General features: G+C 37.4%; 1 protein-coding gene across 1 annotated transcript; it reads right to left on the minus strand.

Annotated features, from left to right (window-relative positions):
* Positions 1-2,000: 2,000 nt before the first annotated feature.
* tcf25 (transcription factor 25 (basic helix-loop-helix)) lies at positions 2,001-19,069 on the minus strand. Its single transcript, XM_044137631.1, has 18 exons — positions 18,676-19,069; positions 17,986-18,123; positions 17,813-17,884; positions 17,514-17,635; positions 16,259-16,324; positions 16,087-16,169; positions 14,859-14,989; positions 13,259-13,358; positions 12,116-12,209; positions 11,887-11,979; positions 10,661-10,766; positions 10,413-10,572; positions 10,229-10,316; positions 9,892-10,050; positions 9,114-9,204; positions 7,907-7,986; positions 7,704-7,779; positions 2,001-2,819 (listed from the first exon to the last, which is right to left on the minus strand). Exons 1-18 carry the CDS (start codon positions 18,910-18,912, stop codon positions 2,652-2,654), a joined length of 2,064 nt encoding a protein of 687 aa, XP_043993566.1. The 5' UTR covers positions 18,913-19,069; the 3' UTR covers positions 2,001-2,651.
* Positions 19,070-19,176: the final 107 nt, after the last annotated feature.

The raw sequence follows: 19,176 nt of genomic DNA on the forward strand, positions 1-19,176 counted from the left end.
GTGTAAGCCTTTAAACAGAAGAATCACATAAAAAGGTCTCCCAACCTCAGCCGTAGCTCCAGGTGGACTTCAACAATGACCATCCATCCACTCCATGTGGCTTATTGAGCCACAAAGTCAAAGTAGCTGCAGTCGCAGCTCAAGCTGCTGGCGTGCACTGCAGCATGTGTGCATCCACAGTCTGTTAAAATGCTACCATGTAAAATGTAGGAGGAAAAAAGAAAAAAACTATGCAGAAGCTCAAAACTAATGGGCTAGAAGTGATCATGTCTCTGCACTAGGGTATTTTCTTGTGCAGGAGGTTTGACAGGAACACGGCGATAAGCACGGCATGAGGCAAAGTCATGATTCAGTCAAATTAAGTTATATTTAGGCTCTCTGCTCCCTATCAGAAATGACAACATTTTCCTCCAGAGATAAACATCTGTATAAACAGCCTGACCGGACTGAAACAAACAGCGAACAAAACCAGAGATAAATAAGCATAATTTATTGTTGTGGTGCTGGGAGGAGCAGGGTTCTGCTCTCAGAGTTCAGCTGCTGCAGAGAAAGCCTTCCATGGGAAAACACAGAGCATCTCAGCAGAGAGGAGAGGAAAATATTCCCTTCAGTAATCAGTTTAACAAATGCAGAAATATCTGCACTTTCACAGACTTGTGTTTAACCTAATGGACTGCGTCTACAGAATGGGCTGATGGAATAAGTCGGAAAAAAAAAATCAAATGCTTGTAATTCGACCCAGATATAAATGTCACTCTGACAAACTAACATTGTGGGTGGATTTCAAGGCAAAAGTAGAAGTTAAATCAGATGTAAATAAGTGGGGGGAAAAAAGTAAACCACAAGAAGGTTTCAGCAGAATTTCTCTTCCTTTCGGACATTTCTCCAAGTCATTTCTGAAAACTTTCGCTTTGGTGCATGATGAGCTCCATTTGAAATTTCTCGTAGCTCAGCTTATGAATTGATCTCTTCACTGGGCGAAAACCACAGCAAGAAAAAGTATTCACACCACCACTTTTTTCACATTACCATGACAAATTTCAATGCATTTAATTGGGTTTCATGCAATAAGCCAATATGTAATAAAACAGTCAAGGACTGTAAGGTAGCTAATTTGGGATTAGACGTCCCTCGGTCTCTCCGTCCATCTGCATGCTTCACTGTGGAGACGGTGTGCTCAGGATGAGTTTCCCACCTCACATAGCAATGTGCATGTCATGCCAGAGAGTTCAAGTTTGTACTTAACTGACCAGAAAAAAACATTTGGGGTAAACTGCAACCAGGACTTCCAACTTCTAGATTTCTGCAAAGAACCTGCGCATAGCTGTTAAAATGCTGAGGAGTCAGAAATGTGCTTTTATTATATAAAACTGATTTTGTTCATCTATTTGTGTTCATATTCACCTAAATTCAAGTGAAACAGTGTTGTTTTTGTCACATTAGCTTAACATCCTAATCATAACTGACTGATTTGATTAAATAAACGAGAATTTTATTGAATAGAAAATTCCATGTTTGGAAAGTGAAAAATGTCATTTGCAGCCCGATGACAATGAAAGTTGAACAAAAAAAATTATTATTTTTTTCCCCATTAGTTTTATTCTATTGTAGAGTTTTAATGCAGATTTTGAACCAAACTACGTAGAAAAACTGGTGTAGGTCTGGTTTTATTAACTTTAAAAAAAAAACATCTCTCAACAACTTTTTTTTAACTAAAATTATTAATAGCCAATACATGGATCTGAAGGGACAAAGACTGGAAGACCACTGTTCCCTGATAACAGGTCGTAGTTCCTTTCACCACATGCCTGCTCTCTCTGAAGGGTTGAGCGTCTTGATTTGAACTGAATTTGGAAAAAAGTAGATTCTGTATTTGGATGTGAATTGGGCCCAGCAGTTTTAGAAATCACTTGAGATTCACTTAGAAATTGGATTTGTTTTTAAAACAACAAAAAAAATTGTTATTCAGTAAACACAAACAAAAACAATACTACCAAAAATGAATTTACTGATATATTTATGTCCTCATACAGATGCACTGTCAGCTTTTATTGCACTGTTACACTTTAATACATTTTCTGTGCATGTTTTTATAAATGTTTCTTCATTAAAAATGTTGGGGGTTTTTAAAATTAATCTGTGTATTTAATGAGAAATAAATCTGTAATGAGTGACAGGTGGACTTGATTATTTAAAGAAAACAGATTAAATATTTAAAGTCTGAAAATCAATTAATGTTCCACAACCAATATAAACATTTTCTCTGCTTCATGTCTGGTATATAATATTTTTTTCCACTTTAAGAATGAATTGCTTTTAAATTAGACTTTGAAGTTGTTATGTATAACCGTAGTTAAACATAATTGTTCTCACAATAATAAAAGGAGTTCATTTTGTCTGCAAACCAGAATGATCTGAGGAAGAGAAAAGATTATTTAGTGAAACTCAGACATAATAATTTACTTCCAGTTTGTTTGTTTTTTGTTTTTTTCTGTGATTGCAGGAAAGTTTCCCTCGTTCAAACAAATTTAAACTTTCTTTTAAAATAGCACAATTAAGATGTCCAAGTTCAACTGCTCATAAGCATAAGAACATGTCTTCTGTTTTTATTCCAACTCTTTGCATCAAACACTGGTTTGAGCGCTGCCCTCTCAGTCCCACTCGTCCTCGTCCCTGTAGGGGTTGTCCTCTCTGGGCGGCTCCTGGAATCGGATGTTTGCCAGCATGTCCCTCATGGCCACCATCAGACGATTCACCTCCTGGTTCAGCTCCTGGCCGGCTCGCGCTACTTCCATGTCATCCTCCTGTCTCAGTCCGCCCTGAAAATGAGGGGGAAAAAAAATACATATCCCTTTACTTTAATACTTTTATCCATATCATATCTCTTCCTCTCTTTAAGTAGATAATATCAGGAAACATGCAGAGGGCACGTCTTGTTTACTCATGTACGGCTCACCCCAGGACGTTCATCTGTACAGTGTCTAGCAAAACTATTCATACACCTTTAACATTTTTAGCAGAAAACGAACACCGCTCATCGTCCTGAACACACCGCTCCTATGGTAAAACATGGCGGCGGCGGCAGCATCCTGCAGTGGCTCAAGATATTTTTCATCAAAAAAAGTAAGGCTCTACAAAGTTGTTGGCTAAGGCTGTTTAAATAAATTTGCACAACACTTTTTTTAATTTGTAAAAAATTAAATAAAAGGCAAACCGAGTATAACTAAAACACTTTGAGTTTTGTAATTGTAACATGTCAAAGTTTAGTAGATACTTTAGCAAAGCAGTGCATTCATGTTTAAGTCTGGTTGGGTTTTTTATGTTACATTGGATTACAAGAACATTGATGAGGGAAAGTGAGTAATACTTATGAACCCCTGAGTACACATGCATCTCTGCTTAACCTCGTTGAACGTCGTTCTGCTGCTCACGAATCACAAGCTGCATCCTGTAGCAGCACTCTGCAGCCTTTAGGTTCCAACCAGTGCACATATTATAAGAACATTACCGTCCAGGGGATCCATCCATCCACGGGCAAATGCTAAATGGCCTGTCCTTGTGTAGCATTAGTCATTCAGCCATTCGGTCACACGCTGGGCAGTCTGGCCGCAGTGAGGCTGCCACGCACCGCGGACTCCTGCCGCTGCTGCAGCTGACTTTACTCTGCATCAAATCACTTCTATTAGCCCTTACAGTTTTCAGTGGTTTTGGGTTTGTGAGATGGACCACAGGCACAATGCTGACGTTGTGACCTCAACCCTTCTGTCCGTGTTGGGACCGTTCAGTTGGTCCCAAGGATGGATAAAGACATGTAGATCAATGAACAACATGATCGGAAAGGGGGCTGTTCATTTGGAGATGACCTCATCCCCGTTCTAATTTTGACAGAAGAACAAAAGGAGAAATGGCTTCATAACAAACAAAAAGGCTCTTCGTGTTCTTTAGGGATTAGGTTAGGGATCCGTTTCTGCCTCACAGGATCAAGATCCCAAGTGTTTTGTATTTTTGTTAATGACTGATGGCAGGAGCCCTTCTGGCCTGAGAACACTTTGGGATCCTTCAGGAATAAGCTGGAGACAGTCGTTGGCCAGAGAACTGTATGGATTATCCTTTTGGACCCGTCACATCTGCGACCCGACTTCCTGCGAGCCAAAGAGTGGTTGATGTACGGAAAGATGGCAGGTCGGTGCATGACCTTCATGTTTCAGATCTGCCTGCAGTCGACAAAAAGCCGACGCTACGACACAAAAACTAAAGCTCCCTATGAACAAGTCAAGCAGTTTATGCACTCCTGTTGACCCAAAACAAATCTTCACTTCTTTGAAAACCTGATTCAATCAAAAAAAAAAATTCTATTCAGCAGATGTAATAAAATTCACATTTAAATTAAGTTTTGCACAAAATCCAACAGTGTGTTTTTTGGGGGGTTTTTTTGTTCTCTTCCTGTTAAGAAATAAACAGACTTTCAGTTCTCAAAGATGGGATTCCAAAAGCCTGAAACACTGTAAAAAACACAACGGATAAAAGCTCTGAACAAAATGAAATGATCAACTCTAGTTCAGTAAAACCAGCTTCTTAATGTCCTGTACCACAATCACAGCAGCTTTAATCAATTTACTTAAAAGACAATCAAATCAAAATTCAACGAAATGAGCAACTGTGACTAAACTTTATTACACACAATTCAAAGTTTGAACCAAACAACTTGTCTGAGAAGGTTTGACTTATTTAATCAAAAATTATTTATCACAAAGCAAGTATGTGTTACCAAAATGCCACAAAATTTCCCCTGGCACTTTTCTAAAAGCCTTAGAGGACAGCAAAATGTGAAAATAAAACTGGAAGATGCTCAACTAGGGGAAGTCACTTATTTATTTTCCACACATCAAGGATTATATAAATAAAAAAGAGGTTGAATAATTACCAAGTGAAAAGAAACTCAATAACATTTCCATACAGCGGCCCTTCATCATCCCAATGAATAAGCTTCATTAATAGCAACCATGCTGCAAAGGCAAACAACTTTGTGAATGTTTTCATTGTTGTTCACCAACACGCTGGCAAATGGAAGACTAAATTAACTGCAAAAAGGTCATATGCCTTAATAGAGGCTCTATAGTTGTCGTCCCTTTAGGCTAACCATGAGCTTTGGGAGGAAATGTTTCATCAGTCAAGGGCATGTGCTAAAATATTTCCTCCAAGCTGTTAGCAGCACAAATGTTTTCACAGGGCGCTGCGGCCTAATAGCTGTATCTACGTAACCGCTAACCAGAAAACTAGAGATGATGCACCACAACAATGTTTTTGAAGTTTTGGGGCTCAGGCAACATCCTAAAAAAAAAAATCAGTGGAACTATGAGGCAAAGAGCAAAAAGTATCAGACTCAGAAAATACCTGGGAGGATTCATGCCTTGGAGTACGATCGGCTCAGGGGTTTGCATTTAATCCAGCATTTATAAAAGACCAAACAGCGATTTTTCAAGCACCTATGAGTTAATGTGTAAAGACATCAACCCATGTTAATGAGTTAATTTCTGTGCTCGATGCAAGCAGATTAATTTGATAAAGAGGTCATGACGATGATTGTCTTCAGAGAAATTACATGGGATTCCACAGCAGTAAACACATGCTGACCTAAAAGCATCCTTCCATATATCATATTTAAATGGTAATCCCTTAAACACTAGAACAAATCGAATCAGGTGATAAACAAGATCATTGGTTCAAATCAGCACTCTGAAGAAATTATGATTCATCCATGCATAAGGTCATATGCCTTGATAGAAGTAGAATTATTGCTGCTCACATCTACAATGATTCTTTCTATTCTCCTAAATCAGCAGTTTGAGCTCAACCAGCACATAAAAACTGCTACAAAAATCCTTTATTTATTTAGTTAGTTAAAATAATGTTGCTATCTTCGCTGCACACAGATGTATTATTATTATTATTATTATTATTATTATTATTATTATTTTTATTTTTTTTTGTTTTGTTATTTTTTCCCATTAGTAGATTTGGTTGTTTATGGATGTGCTGTCCACCTCCTGCCAAACAACCCAAGTTGGTTTTGTCTCAAAGTCATGAACCGACAGCTGGAAATTGTTCTTCGGCATTTTCTGGTGGGAGCAAAGTTTATGGTCCAAGGTTCCAGATCCTGACGTAGCAACGGTGCTACCAACTGTGTCACTTATGTTGTAAATGAAATGGCTTTGATGAGATGAAACACTCAGGAGTATTTAAAAAGAAAAAATCTGCATGGGAGCAAAAGCTTTTTCAAATCACTGTTTGTAAATGTATTGATGGGTGGATGTATTGATCTATATTCGCTAGGATCTTTGTCATTTTTCTGAGGACATTTCTATTTCTTGTAAATTCAATGAACAATGAAGGCTTTATTTTAGATCCATTGTTGTCAGACTGTGATATAATTACCACTGGTGGTGCATGGACTGTCAAAGCATGAAAGTTTTTCTTTGGACTCTGTTTCGTTCTTTGTATATTTGCAGTACAAACCTGGATAAAACAGCATGCAGTGAACAAACGCATCACAAAATATTGGTCACACTAAATAAAATGTAAGCAGCAGATGGCCAGTACTTGAAAGTAATCGCTTTGCTGGTTTTAATAATAATAAAACCAATTAATAACACCAATTTAATAATAATAATATTATTATTATTAAGGATTATATAACTAATAATAATAATAAACATTATTATTACGTTAAAATAGTGCACATTTTAAGATGATAAAATCTAGGAAACTGGATTAAATTGTCTCCATTTCTCAGACTATTAAAGTGCTCAAATTATGCTCGCTTGAGCGTAATTTGAAAAGCTGACCATGCTTTTCAATTTTTCTACTTGAATGAATTTTACATCAAAATTAATAGGCTTAAACTCAAAGAATCCCCTGAAATTGGTCAGGTACTCAACATGCCTGAAGAAGCAGTCAAGGTCTAAAGAAAAACTCTGAAAAACCTGCAAAAAAATAGCAAAGTAATGTGGAATGATTAACTTTACAGAATTGTGAATGCATTAAGAATTATTCTCATAAAATCAGAGAAGCATCCATAACAAAATAGCACATGTCCAGGTCAATCATTTACAGACTCTAGTTTCATCACATAAAACCAAGATCTCCAACCAGGACAGAACTTTGCAGTGTTTAGATTTCTGCTACAGCATTTATGATTTCTTTTTGTCTCCAAACACTACGTCAACTTTCTCTGCAAGAGAAGCTTGCCTCTTATTTGGACGGAGGTTAAGCACATCCCCCGGTCCAAATGTGACAGGAAGTGCTGCAAAAACCCTTAAGGCTACAGGAATAAGTATATTAAAGGCTGCTTCACTTCCCGCCTGTCGAAGAAGCAAGTTTATATCGACTGTAATGATCAAACTCTGGACACAGAGTAACACAATTTGTTAAGAGACAAATAACTTGTGTCTGTGGGGCTTACAGCTGTGATCACATGTCATTTCCACATGCACAGCATGAGTTCTTAATTAGTGCTTCCAGCTCATATTCAGTGCCAACGTCTTTAGATGTATTAGCAGTTTTCTCTTTAGAGCGTAGAGAGAGAAATTCACATCAGGGTAATAATGTGGGTCTTCTTCGTGATTTTGTTCCGCTATTTATATCACATAATTTGAATGATTTAATCTTTCCAAGCATCCAGCAGCAGAACTTGTGTAGCTCACCTGAAGGTTGAAGTTTGGGAGCAAAGAGCGGAAAAACAGCGACAGCGTGCTCTCATTGGACGCACCAACACGCTGCCTGCATGTGAAGACACAAAAAAAAATAATCACTAAATCGGGACAAACGCTTTAAATTTATAATGAACTCAAGTTGGAAGATCTTCTATGAGGATCAGAAATGCATGCACATGAATGCACCACGTCACCTTTCTGGTCTGGTGTATGAAATCACGGAGTCCAGTGGAGGTAGAGGGTCAAAACCCATCACAGGCTGAGTGGTCACCTCCTACAGGAGTCAAAAATACACCGTACATTTTATTTTTCAATTATCACTTTCAAAAAAATAATTGGCTTTTTAAACTTTCTGCAGCATTGCTGATGGCTACGCTCATCTACAGCCTGGAAAGAACACAGAGTTCATCACACCCAAGAGAACGTCTGGACTTTAAATAGAAGAAACACGAGTCTGTTCTCAAGGTTTGGATCATGAGTTGGTAAACTTTGTTGTGGAGTGGAGCCGCGCTTTTTTGCATGTCGGTTTGAAGGAGGACAACAACAAAAAAAAGTGCTTAATAAGAGTGTTTACACTCCTTGAACCTTTTCACATCTGTAGTTGTGTCATACTCTTTCCATTTTCATATGAAAGCTTAAGAAGTGCTTTGCAAGCTGCTTTAAACTTCTTTACAACTGTCACTGCTGTGCTTCTTAAATCTTCATTCTGCTGTTCATTCACTAATGTTCTCCAACAGACCCATATGAAGAAGCACTTAATGTGAAAATTAAGGCAGATTCCACCACAGTGTTTTACTGCAGCTTTAATTCGGTGCAGCTGACATGAAAACCACAAACCGCAGGGTGTTGACAGCGATCAGGAGTCGGGCACGGTCAGCGTTTCTGACACAATCAGACTAACATCCCACAATAAAAAGCCAGATTGTAAACTTGGGGTCGGCGTATCGACACGCCTGCTAAAAATAGAGCAAGTTTTGTCATATCAACAAAACAGCTGTGCAGGAGATTTTTAAGATATCTGCAGAGAGAACAAGAAATACACTCAGATATGGATGTTTTCCTATTTAATAAACCCATCAAAACTACAAACTCCTAACATTTTCAGTTTAGTGACACAAGCGCACCATGTGTTTTAATGCAACTTTTATGATATTGTTAAATAAATAAAAAGTGTTAAAGGTATAAAAATATGAAGGATATTCCATTCCTTCATTTGTTGTTGTATTAAAACTACTGTGACTAATCAAGTATCCCTAAGAACATTATGTTTTAATGTCTTTTGATATGAAATTTAATCCAATTTAAAGAAAATCTGATATTGACATCAGCACATGAAGCCTGATCCATTCAATGTTCTGAAAGGCAAATTGGACATTGGAAACTCATCTGGTGACTTCTTACAAGAGGCAGAGTCGATGTGGCTTCTTTAACCTCAGAGAGGAGAACATGGCGGTGGATGTTTCTCGGTGCACTCTGGTATCTCTGCTTCCTCCTAGAACAGAGCGATAAATGTCAACACTTACCAAAATTAATGAACTATTAACATATCAATCAATCAATCAAATTTTATTTGTGTCACACATTTCAGCAGCAAGGCATTTCAAAGTGCTTTACATCAAATCAGACACAGAAACACAATGCAACATAGAATCAACAATCAAAACACGACATTAAGTCAAGTTCCATCAATAAATTTGTAATTGATTACATTTTAAATACAATCCTAAACAGGTTGGTTTTTAGTCGAGTTTGCATCCATAAAAGGTTTACTTGTTACACTCCTACTGTGTTATATGGAACAAAATACCTATTGCTATTTTTATTCCCACTCACAATCACACTGTTTAAAACGATGTAAACAGCCTTTCAAAGGGCTTCCGGCACCAGGCTCCGTACATCTCTTTCACTGAGTTTCGAGCAGGGACTCCGCCGTCCCTCACGGATTTTTGTGCAATTCTATGGTACCTGATAGTGTCTAGAATTTACAGGGTTTCCGTTATAGAGTCCAAGTCCATCAGAGAATAAATACATATCCACTTAGCTCTTTAAGCAACAAATGGTTGGTCTAAGAATTGGCATTTTTTACTTAACATGGCTCGTCTTCGTTTGACGCATCACAAATCCGGAAGAAATATGGAAATATGGGTGAGGACAAGCAGGCAGGAAGTGTACAGCTTACTTGTTCTCACAGTCCTCTACGAGAGGATCTTTGGCATCGACCCGGCGCAGCACTTCCTTCACTGACTCCTCCAGCCAGAGCATTACCGTCGCCTCCTTCCACAGGCCGTACGTTCTCCCCACATACAGAGCCGTGAGCTCAGCCAAAGCTAGTGGCTGCCTGGAGACACATGACGTTTGGAGGATTTGAAACAATGATCTTTATCTGCTGCATATGTTGTTACATAAATTTCTTTTTTCTTGGTTATACAGTGTGGACAAATCGATTTTAGCATGCAGCATTTATGCAATAGCATTTGCGGGTTATGCGCTACATTAGGAAGAGAAAGGAGACCTACCCTATCTGACTCTTTGGACCAAAGAAGCTGTGGGAAGAGACTGTGCTGTCAGGCTGAACGGTGCATAGATCCAGCAAAGGCATCAAAACTGCAAAACAACACAATTACAATCGGAAATAAATCATGAAAACCTCTCTGTACGTTGTGCTCTTAAACAGAGGCTGTGTGAAGGATTTCATCTAACCTCCAGGGAACATTATGAGAGCGCTCTGCAGCATCTGGTCGGCTTGTCGCCTCTGTTTGTCACTTTCTTCAGGATCCACATCATCTTGCTGACTCAGGTGGAAATGACAGAGTGCGCAGGAGAAAGCAAAGTTTGGCAGCTGAGACAGATTTCTATGCTCCTGGAAAAAAATAAAAAGAGTCATAAAAAACAATTTCATTATCAGATTTCTACTGAATTAGGTGTTGCACACAAAGGCCCAATTTTACCTCCCAGTCCTGGTACAGCTGAAGGAGAGGCTTGTACTCTCTGGAACGAAGCATGAGGAAATCGATGAGCAGCAGCATGCAAAGCGGGTCGGAGTCCGGGTCTAAACTATGAGACACAAAACCACGAGTAAATCACTTAAAGCACGTAGAAACAAGTCGACATAATATAATGAGAAGTCTAATACTATTTTATAATGATTTACAGAAAACTGTGTAAAATGTTTCATTTAATGGTTTATTTATGTGTAATAAAGCATCAGAACCTATATAAATATTTTATCGAAGGAAATTGTCATCAATTTTAAATCTGAGGTGCAGATCAAACACAACATTGTTAATATATCTGACTAAAGCACCTTCTTCCTCGATCCAGCCTGTTATTGTAGACAGACAGTCGCAACCCGCCGTGATCTTCAAAGTCTTACTTTGGATCCAGTTTTCTATCCTAACCCCGAGTTAAACTTCTACACAAGTAAATCCCTGATTTGTCTGCTGTGTTACTTTGTTTTCATGATGTTGTTTGTTCGCGAAGGTTGTCTGACTAATTCTATGCTCTAATTGAGCGGCTTCTCTGGATGCTTTCAGAGTGAACTGAATACAAATGTCTGGCTCGATTTTCAAATTTGAAAAAGTGTTGAAAACATTCTTAACTTTTCGCTTCATAATTATGCAATATTTTCTGTTTGGTCTTTTAACGAAATTCCAAAAAAAGAAAACCACTGAAGTTTGTGGAAAACATTGAAAAGATTAGGAGGAATGAACACTGTTGCTAAGAACAGCAACGTCGGCACGCAGAGCAGCAGCTCATGGGAATTTACATAAACTACTCTTCTAAATACTGCATCCAGTGCAACTGTAACATCAAATACTGAGATTCTGCAGCAATTTTGATGCAGTGAGCAGATCTACTTTGGATAATCACTTTTAGGAGAACTACAACATTTTCAGGAAGTGCAGCAAAACCAAAATATCAGTACTTGCACACAATACACAAAAATTAGTGCAAATGTCCATGTAAATTTCAGACAATGTGCAGCAGACCAGTTTATGAATGCAAAATCATAGCACATTTATGGCTTTCTTATTTAAAGAATATCTTGCATGAATCATAATAGTCGCAGATTGAATTTCCTTTTTGATAAACAAAATGCTAGTCAGAAATGAATTTTAATAAATCCATAATAATTCAAAGTGAAATTGTGTTAGGTTTGACTTTCTTCTTTTACCAAAGGATCAGTTTGCAGTACTCCAAAGCGGTCCGTGGGCATCCTCTCTTCTCCAGGAACATCATGTGCTTGTAAAGAGCCAGATAAAATGCTCTGCAAACAAGGATTATTCAATTACTGGATTGCTGAGCCATAAAACATAATTTAAGTTCAAAACTTTAATCTGGGGTCAAACTGACGCCTCCCAACACCAAACGTAGGAGATTCAAAGAAAAAGGACACAACCAACCTGTTTTCTGGTCGCAAATAGTCCAGCTGGCTGGTTCCTGATGTCAGGCTGAATAAAGGGTGAAAAGCACACTCGAAGCTGTACAAAGCCCGTTCTGCACAAAGAATAAGAAGAAAAGACATTTTTCTACAGCAGTTCATAACAAGATATACTGTGGCTGCCCAATGAGGAAAAGCAGGGAACAACAATGAAACAAACATGCTCTGGCAGTCATAGCTTTATTTACAATCTTACCGGCACGTCTTTACAACCCAAAAATATCAAAACTGAAAACCTCTGACTTATAGTAAAGTTGGGCCGGTGGCATGTAAATCAATTATCCAGGGAGGAAGACAAATGTCCTTTGTGACTCTTCCACATAGGCTAAAAAACTTTGTAATAATAAACATAGCATTGTGCTTGAAATGAAGCCTGAACCCTGATTGCCTAACAGAGGCTGGTTTGTTGAGTCACATTTTGCAAAAGCGCACCGCTCTGAAATTTTTCAATTTGATAAACTTATAAACAAAAATAGGAAACATCAGTTTCTTTGTCATCATTTTTGGCCAAAGTCACTGGCAAACATAATTCTAAATGTGAAGCAAAAAAATTGCACTGATCTCTGCAGGATTTAAAATAGCAGCTTTTTAATTTAGTTTCGCCTTTACTTTAAGGATTCTCAGAAGACCAAGAATAGTGAAATGTAACGATCTAGACATAATATTCCACTTGTCCTCTTCGGATACGATGATAAAAACCAGACTTATAATTGACAGCAGAGTATTTTGTAAAGAGAGGCTGCTGCATCGTTTCATGTTTGTGCCAAAATCAGTTGTCTATAAAAAGGACAAACTTGGAACAGATCGACTTTGTTTTCTAAAATAGATAAGCCTGCAAGGCTTTTTGGACGAACCGACACATGAGTTAGAATTGCAATATGAAAAACCTCCATGTTCAAATCAACTGAGGAATGTTTCACAGGGTCATACGTGGGTGATACTTGATACTAACCAAAGTAAATATACGCAAATCTTCACATCAGGCTTTCAGTGTGCATACAAAAAACACAAACCATTTGCTCCTTAAAAAAATGGACATTGGGTGAAAGAGTTCCTATAAAAACTTCAGCACATAAAACTCAATGCGTTCCAGTTTTCCCCTCACCGACGAGGTCGCGGGCCATCTCTTGATCCTCCTGTATCCTGCAGACGTCAGAAAGCTGCAGCAGGGAATCGATGTGATACGGGTTCAGCTGAAGCAGAACCTGCAGGAAATAAAGCAGGAAAACAGAAATACAACGCTGGATTTTAGTAAATAAAGGTAAATTAAAAATATGGAGTTTCTGCAGTCAGTCCTTCTCTGTTGTTAAACAGTCGCCATCAGAAGGAGGAAACACTAAAACGGGACCGATCCGAAAGATCCAATAATCTCCACATATAAAGGTGGAAACATCTCAATGTTTTCGATCTAAATGTTTACTAAAGATACATAGCCTAATTAAACACATACAATATAAACTTCAAATATAAAAATAGAACAATTTAAAACAAGCAAAAATAAATAACTACAAAAGAGTAAAAAATGTAAAAAAAGAAAAATAAAACATAAAATACAACAATATCTGGAAAAATTTCTTATTTTGCTTTTTATCTTTTGCTCTATTTAATATTACTGTTTGTCTGGTTGGACTCAATCGGTTCACTTTGAAATTAATTTCCTGACAATAAGTCACAGTAAAATACAAAAGGAACATTAGACATTAATTTCTTTACAGCAAAGTAAAGACAGATATTTATGATGATGAAATTTATGATCACAACCAGAGCAGCAATGGAAAACTAAAGGACTTCTTTGTATCTTTATTTAAATTTTGAACACTTTCTCCTGTCCATGAGACTCTTGATTCTTGATTTAGGATTTTTGTTCATGAAATACAGAATATTTTATCGCTTGTTAAAAGTTTGGACCATTATTATCCAAGTTATAGAAGTTGGCAGTGAGCTTTCTATGTCACCACCTCCTTGGTGATTGCTGCAAAAGAAACAAATAGATCCAGAACAGCTTAATTTTTAAATATGCAAATGTTTAAACTTTGAAAACTTTGTACTTTTAACTTTGCTTGAAGCATTTACAGACCTTCTCTAAGAATGTGAAAAGTTCTTAGAAAACCTTTTGAGTTCTTAGGAACACATGAGGTGTGTTTCCAATATGCTTCCCTCTAAACCTAATTACACTGAATCCTCCCTGAATAGTTTGATGTTTGTGTTTTAACTGCTGGAGCTGTTTAGGCAAACTATGTCCTACTGGAGCTGCTCCTCTGACTGCAGCCTGGGGAAAAAAATGTGGGTTGTTAATAAAAGTGCATTTCCACTGCAGGAACCATTTCAGGAAGTAGGGAAGTTTTTGTCCCACCTTATTCAAGTCCGGTAAAAACAGATCTGTGAGGAAGGCAGAACTACTGATGGAGTGGTGGGAAGGCGGTAAACATTTCTGTTTCTACTCATCTACAGCTCACATTTTCTGTTTACTTGAAATTACATGGCGCATTCAAATACAAAGATAAAATTCATTAGATCTGTATTAAGAGAACATTTGTAAAAGTTCCAAAATGTTAAGATATTAACATAATAGTTACTTGGCAAAACAAATTGCAGGAGTTTAAGCTGGAACAAAAATATTGAGCAACAACTCCACTGGGTTCACAAAGTTTCACCTTGTAGATTAAAGATAAAACAGGTTTAAGCTCCATGAGAGGAAGACTCACCACAATGTTGTTGGGATCCATGGACTCAACAGCATCTAAGAACTTGAACTGCACTTGTTGGTAGTCCCGGTTGTGCTCAAAGGTGAAATAATGAACGCCATTCTTGGACTCCAGCAAGGTCATCGAGATTCCTGAGGAGGCAGAAATCAGGGTTACAAACTAAAAAGAATTTCAATACAAAGCATATGAGTTAATTTCTGTTAAATTTGTATTAATGTAATAAAAAAGGGGGGGAAAATTATTAATTAACTCTGACTAAAAGGGAAAACTGTTAAATAAACTTTATTTATTTAGTAAAGCAAGTTTTAATAAATAAGATTTATATGAGCAAAAAAAAAAAAAAATTAAAAATTAAAATCTACAATAAGCCAAAGATCATAAAGCAAATTTGTGGTAAACTGCAGTTTAACATGACCAGTAATAGCTATTCCAGTGATTGTAGATTTTAATCACCACTAAATTACTATAAAACAGATAAAGTAGCATGCAAGACATTGTGGGTCAGTACACATAACAGAAAGACCTACTAGGAATTGCTCAGATGACTCATTTTAAGTATAAACAAAAACAGGAACTGTGTGAGCAAGTTACTAAACACCTAAAACACAAGGCTCTGTGTGCAGAGGAGGCTTGGCTTCAAACCTTTCATAACAACCTAAATTGATATTTGTGGGGGAAAAAATGCCATCAGGCCAAGGCGTGAATATCCATCAGACAGATAAGGTAATGAATCAATAAGGTTTTTCAGTTTGCGGACAATAAGCCAGTCTTTGTGATGACGTCACGGTCTCAAAAATGCTTTTAGCCAGTTTTATGTTGCACGACTGCAAATCTTGGAAACTGAGAAAAGTTTTGCTAAGCTACTTTCAAGCTCTCATAATGAGAGCCTGAATAGCAACGTTTACAACAGTCTCGTAAACGTTGCTATTCAGGCTTACTAAAGAACAGCTGGATGTTGTAAACATTATTTAAATTAAGGAGAGTTGAACAGATATACTGAACAATGAAATCATGTGGCTCCTTATCATCTTGTGTCTTTGCTGAAATATTCATAAAACTTTAACTTTTTTTTCAAAACACTTTACAACCTCACACTTTAGTATATTTAATTGGGATGTTGTGTTGCAGACTGACACTAAGTGTTTAACTTTAAAATAATATAGACGGTTGTGTTGGTCTATCACATAAAAATGTAATATTTTATTCATATTTAATATTAAAGACCCACCGGGTCGGCTAAAGCGAGGCCAGCTCTCCTTTGGGCTGGTCATCCAAGTGCTCCGGTGAAAGTGCCTGTTTCTTTGCCGAGGTCTGTTCAGAAAAAAAAAACAAAAAAAAAAAACTTTATGAATCTTACACATCAAAATGACAAAATACTTTTCATTTCTAAAACCTCTTACCTTTGATCACCCAGAACGGCCCGAGCTCCAAAGTATCTCTTCAGTTCAGTCTCTGGGTTGAGATTCCTGATGACAAACCAGAAACAGTCACTTTGACAACACCTGATGAGCTGTGAAGATTCCCTCCATGTGACGTTTTTCATCATTTCCAGTTTAAAACAAAATGTTACAAAAAACAGCGTCGACAACGGTGAGAAAACTTTGCGCCAGGCAGGATTCCCACCTTCTGGCAGCTAACGTTTCCCTAAAAATGAATCATGACCTAACAATCTGCAACAATATTAGGAAAACATGTGATCTGCAGTAATACTGGTAAATGCTCTAACAATGAATGTTGATGAGTGAGTGCTACAGCCTTTCTGCTTTTGATAAGAGCAAATATTTATGCCGCATCAAGAAGATTCAAAATGTCCACCTCAACAATGATTTATGGAAGAAGTTGCTCTGGTTGCCGTCTGCTCTTTCAGCATTTGGACACCTTGACTTCTTAATGCCTGGTCCACTTTACTACCACGAATCATCCAAACCTGTCCATGCTGCACTAGACTACTGGTCACTACATATAATACTGGGACAGAGAGCTTGAATGCATGGTGCTTAAAACAAAACTGGCTGACATTTATGATAGTCCAGTCAGTTCTTTTTGACAATCTTGTTGCGAACAGTAATACTGAGTTAATGATAAATTTGCGATATGTTGTGCAGCCCTGGTCACAACGACCTAAAGATTAAAGTTGTGACATGTAAGGATTGACCACAACCAAATTTTTACAAACATCAATGAAATGAAAAGGAAAACATTATGTTTTATTAAATCTGAAAACATAAAACTCAATTTGATTATTTTTCATTATAATTTAATTAAAGCATGATTTTCATCCTCTCTAGCGGCAATTTAAAAGCACTAGACAAATCCGGCAGCAACTTCATGCTTTCATGCTCTGGTTTGAATCTATAAAGCTATATTTCTCTGCTTCTCCTGTCTTCAGATGATAAGAAATATTCCAGCCTCGACGATAATTTTACACCAGTGGAATCACTAATTTTCTTACGACCTTTATTTTAAGTCCGTGATAGAAGGGCCACAGTGCTAACTTTGCTGAATTAACTCTCGTTATGTAACAATTGAAACATGTAATCTTGCTAAATATATCCAATGCCTTATCATGACAGAGCACATTAAAATCAGAGTTTTGTTCATGCTTTGGGTCATGTTTCTGTGCATCTTCAGCATCAAACAGGTTGGTGTTCATACCTGTGTTCCACATGAAGCACAGATCTTCTGACTGAGCCGCCGCAGTCCTCACTTTGCAGACTCTCACCGTTGGACAGCTCCAGGTTCTCCAGCAGTAAATCAATATTTTCAGTTGCAGCGCCCTAAAAGTAATAAAAATGCATGTTGAATGAGTTGTGACGTTATATTAACTGTTATGTTGTTCGCAAGATTAGTAAAGATTCTGTAAACCGAGGCAGCACAGACTGCATAAACTCTATAACTGAATAATTAGCTGTAAAACTTTCTGCCTTATAAACTGAATTGGATATATTCCATACATTTAATTGTCCATCCTCTGATGTCGTTTTAGTTTTCTTCTTTTTTTTCTTCTTTTTAACTCTGTCTCCTGACTGTAAAAGAAAAAAAACCCACAAATGACAGATGCAAAATATGTCTTTAGATAAAACAGTTAATTAGGAAGATAATTTCTTGCTAATTGTTTTAACCTTACCTTTGTGGACTCTTCCTCATGCTCTTGATCTTGATTCTCAACATCTTTGTTATTATTCTTTTTGCTTCCACTTGCTTTATGTTTCTCCGGATCTTTATCGGGTGAAACTCCATCTGACTCATTTTCTGCATCACATATCTGATAAAAGAAGCCAAAAAGATATATTGGTGGCAGTAAACCATAAAGTGTTAACATATTTATTGCATGATAAAACTGGTCTTAAATTATTCTAAAATTATTTCAGGAACTTCAAATGTACAAAAGCACACAACAAATTCTGAATTGACAAATGTTAAAGATAAACCCGTCAGTCAGTGTCAGTACTCTGCCAGCATATGTCAATATATTCTCTATAACATTTATATTTTTGAGTAAGAGGCAACTTTAGAAAGCAGAAATTTGTCCTAGATACATAATTTTTACACCAGTCAATTATGTAGGAATGAAACTAATTTACCCTCCACTCTGTTATTTTGGTTTCTCGTTAGGCAAGTTTTAAATGTGTTTAACTTACCAGTACCTACTGAGTTGGATAGTCTAATAAAACTATAGCATGTTAATATTTAACTGAGAGTACCTGTTAGCATGTTTTAGCTAGGTAAGCTACCAGGAGCTGATGTAAACAACTAGAGACAAAAAGTGCCGTTGCTGTATAAGAAACACCGTCACTCCATCTTATCGTCGCCTTACCAGTTCATAAATATTACGGAAGTTTTTCTGAGCCTTATTTGTCTTTGTCTTTCGGCTGCTGCTTTTGCTATTGGAAAGAGGAGAAACATTAGCAGCATTAGCCGTGTCCAGCTGCTCCTCCCCAACCTCAGCTTCAGCCTGCTCATCCGGGCTGTCTCCCAAACTTAGGTCCCCGAGGTCCAAGGCCTCCTGACCCCTCTGTTTCCCTTTGAGTCTTCTCAAGGCCCGTGTAGACATTGTAGACTATATGTGGGTTGACTAAATATAAACTGTTTAGTGTTAAAATGCTGTTTTCATAGCTGTCAATACCACACCAGTGAGATGAGGGGAAAATTCACAGACTCTTTCTTCTTCTAAGTGTTTACGGACAGTTAGGGTGAGGTCTCCCTCTAGAGGTTAGAGTGAACATAGCGTCTTCTTTTTCAAATAAAATCAATTGAAATGTGCTCAAGTTAGACAAATTGCTATTATTAAATAATGCATTTATTATATATTTTAAAA

Source organism: Gambusia affinis, linkage group LG02, assembly GCF_019740435.1.
Source record: "Gambusia affinis linkage group LG02, SWU_Gaff_1.0, whole genome shotgun sequence".
Taxonomy (NCBI): Eukaryota; Metazoa; Chordata; class Actinopteri; order Cyprinodontiformes; family Poeciliidae; genus Gambusia; species Gambusia affinis.

Coding starts and splice junctions, on each gene's coding strand:
- tcf25 (XM_044137631.1), bottom strand. CDS start 18,912: ATGTCTACACGGGCCTTGAGAAGACTCAAAGGGAAACAGAGGGGTCAG. Junction 12,210..13,258: donor GATGGCCCGCGACCTCGTCG/GTGAGGGGAAAA, acceptor TTCTTTGTGCAG/AACGGGCTTTGTACAGCTTC. Junction 10,051..10,228: donor GGTCCAAAGAGTCAGATAGG/GTAGGTCTCCTT, acceptor ATGTGTCTCCAG/GCAGCCACTAGCTTTGGCTG.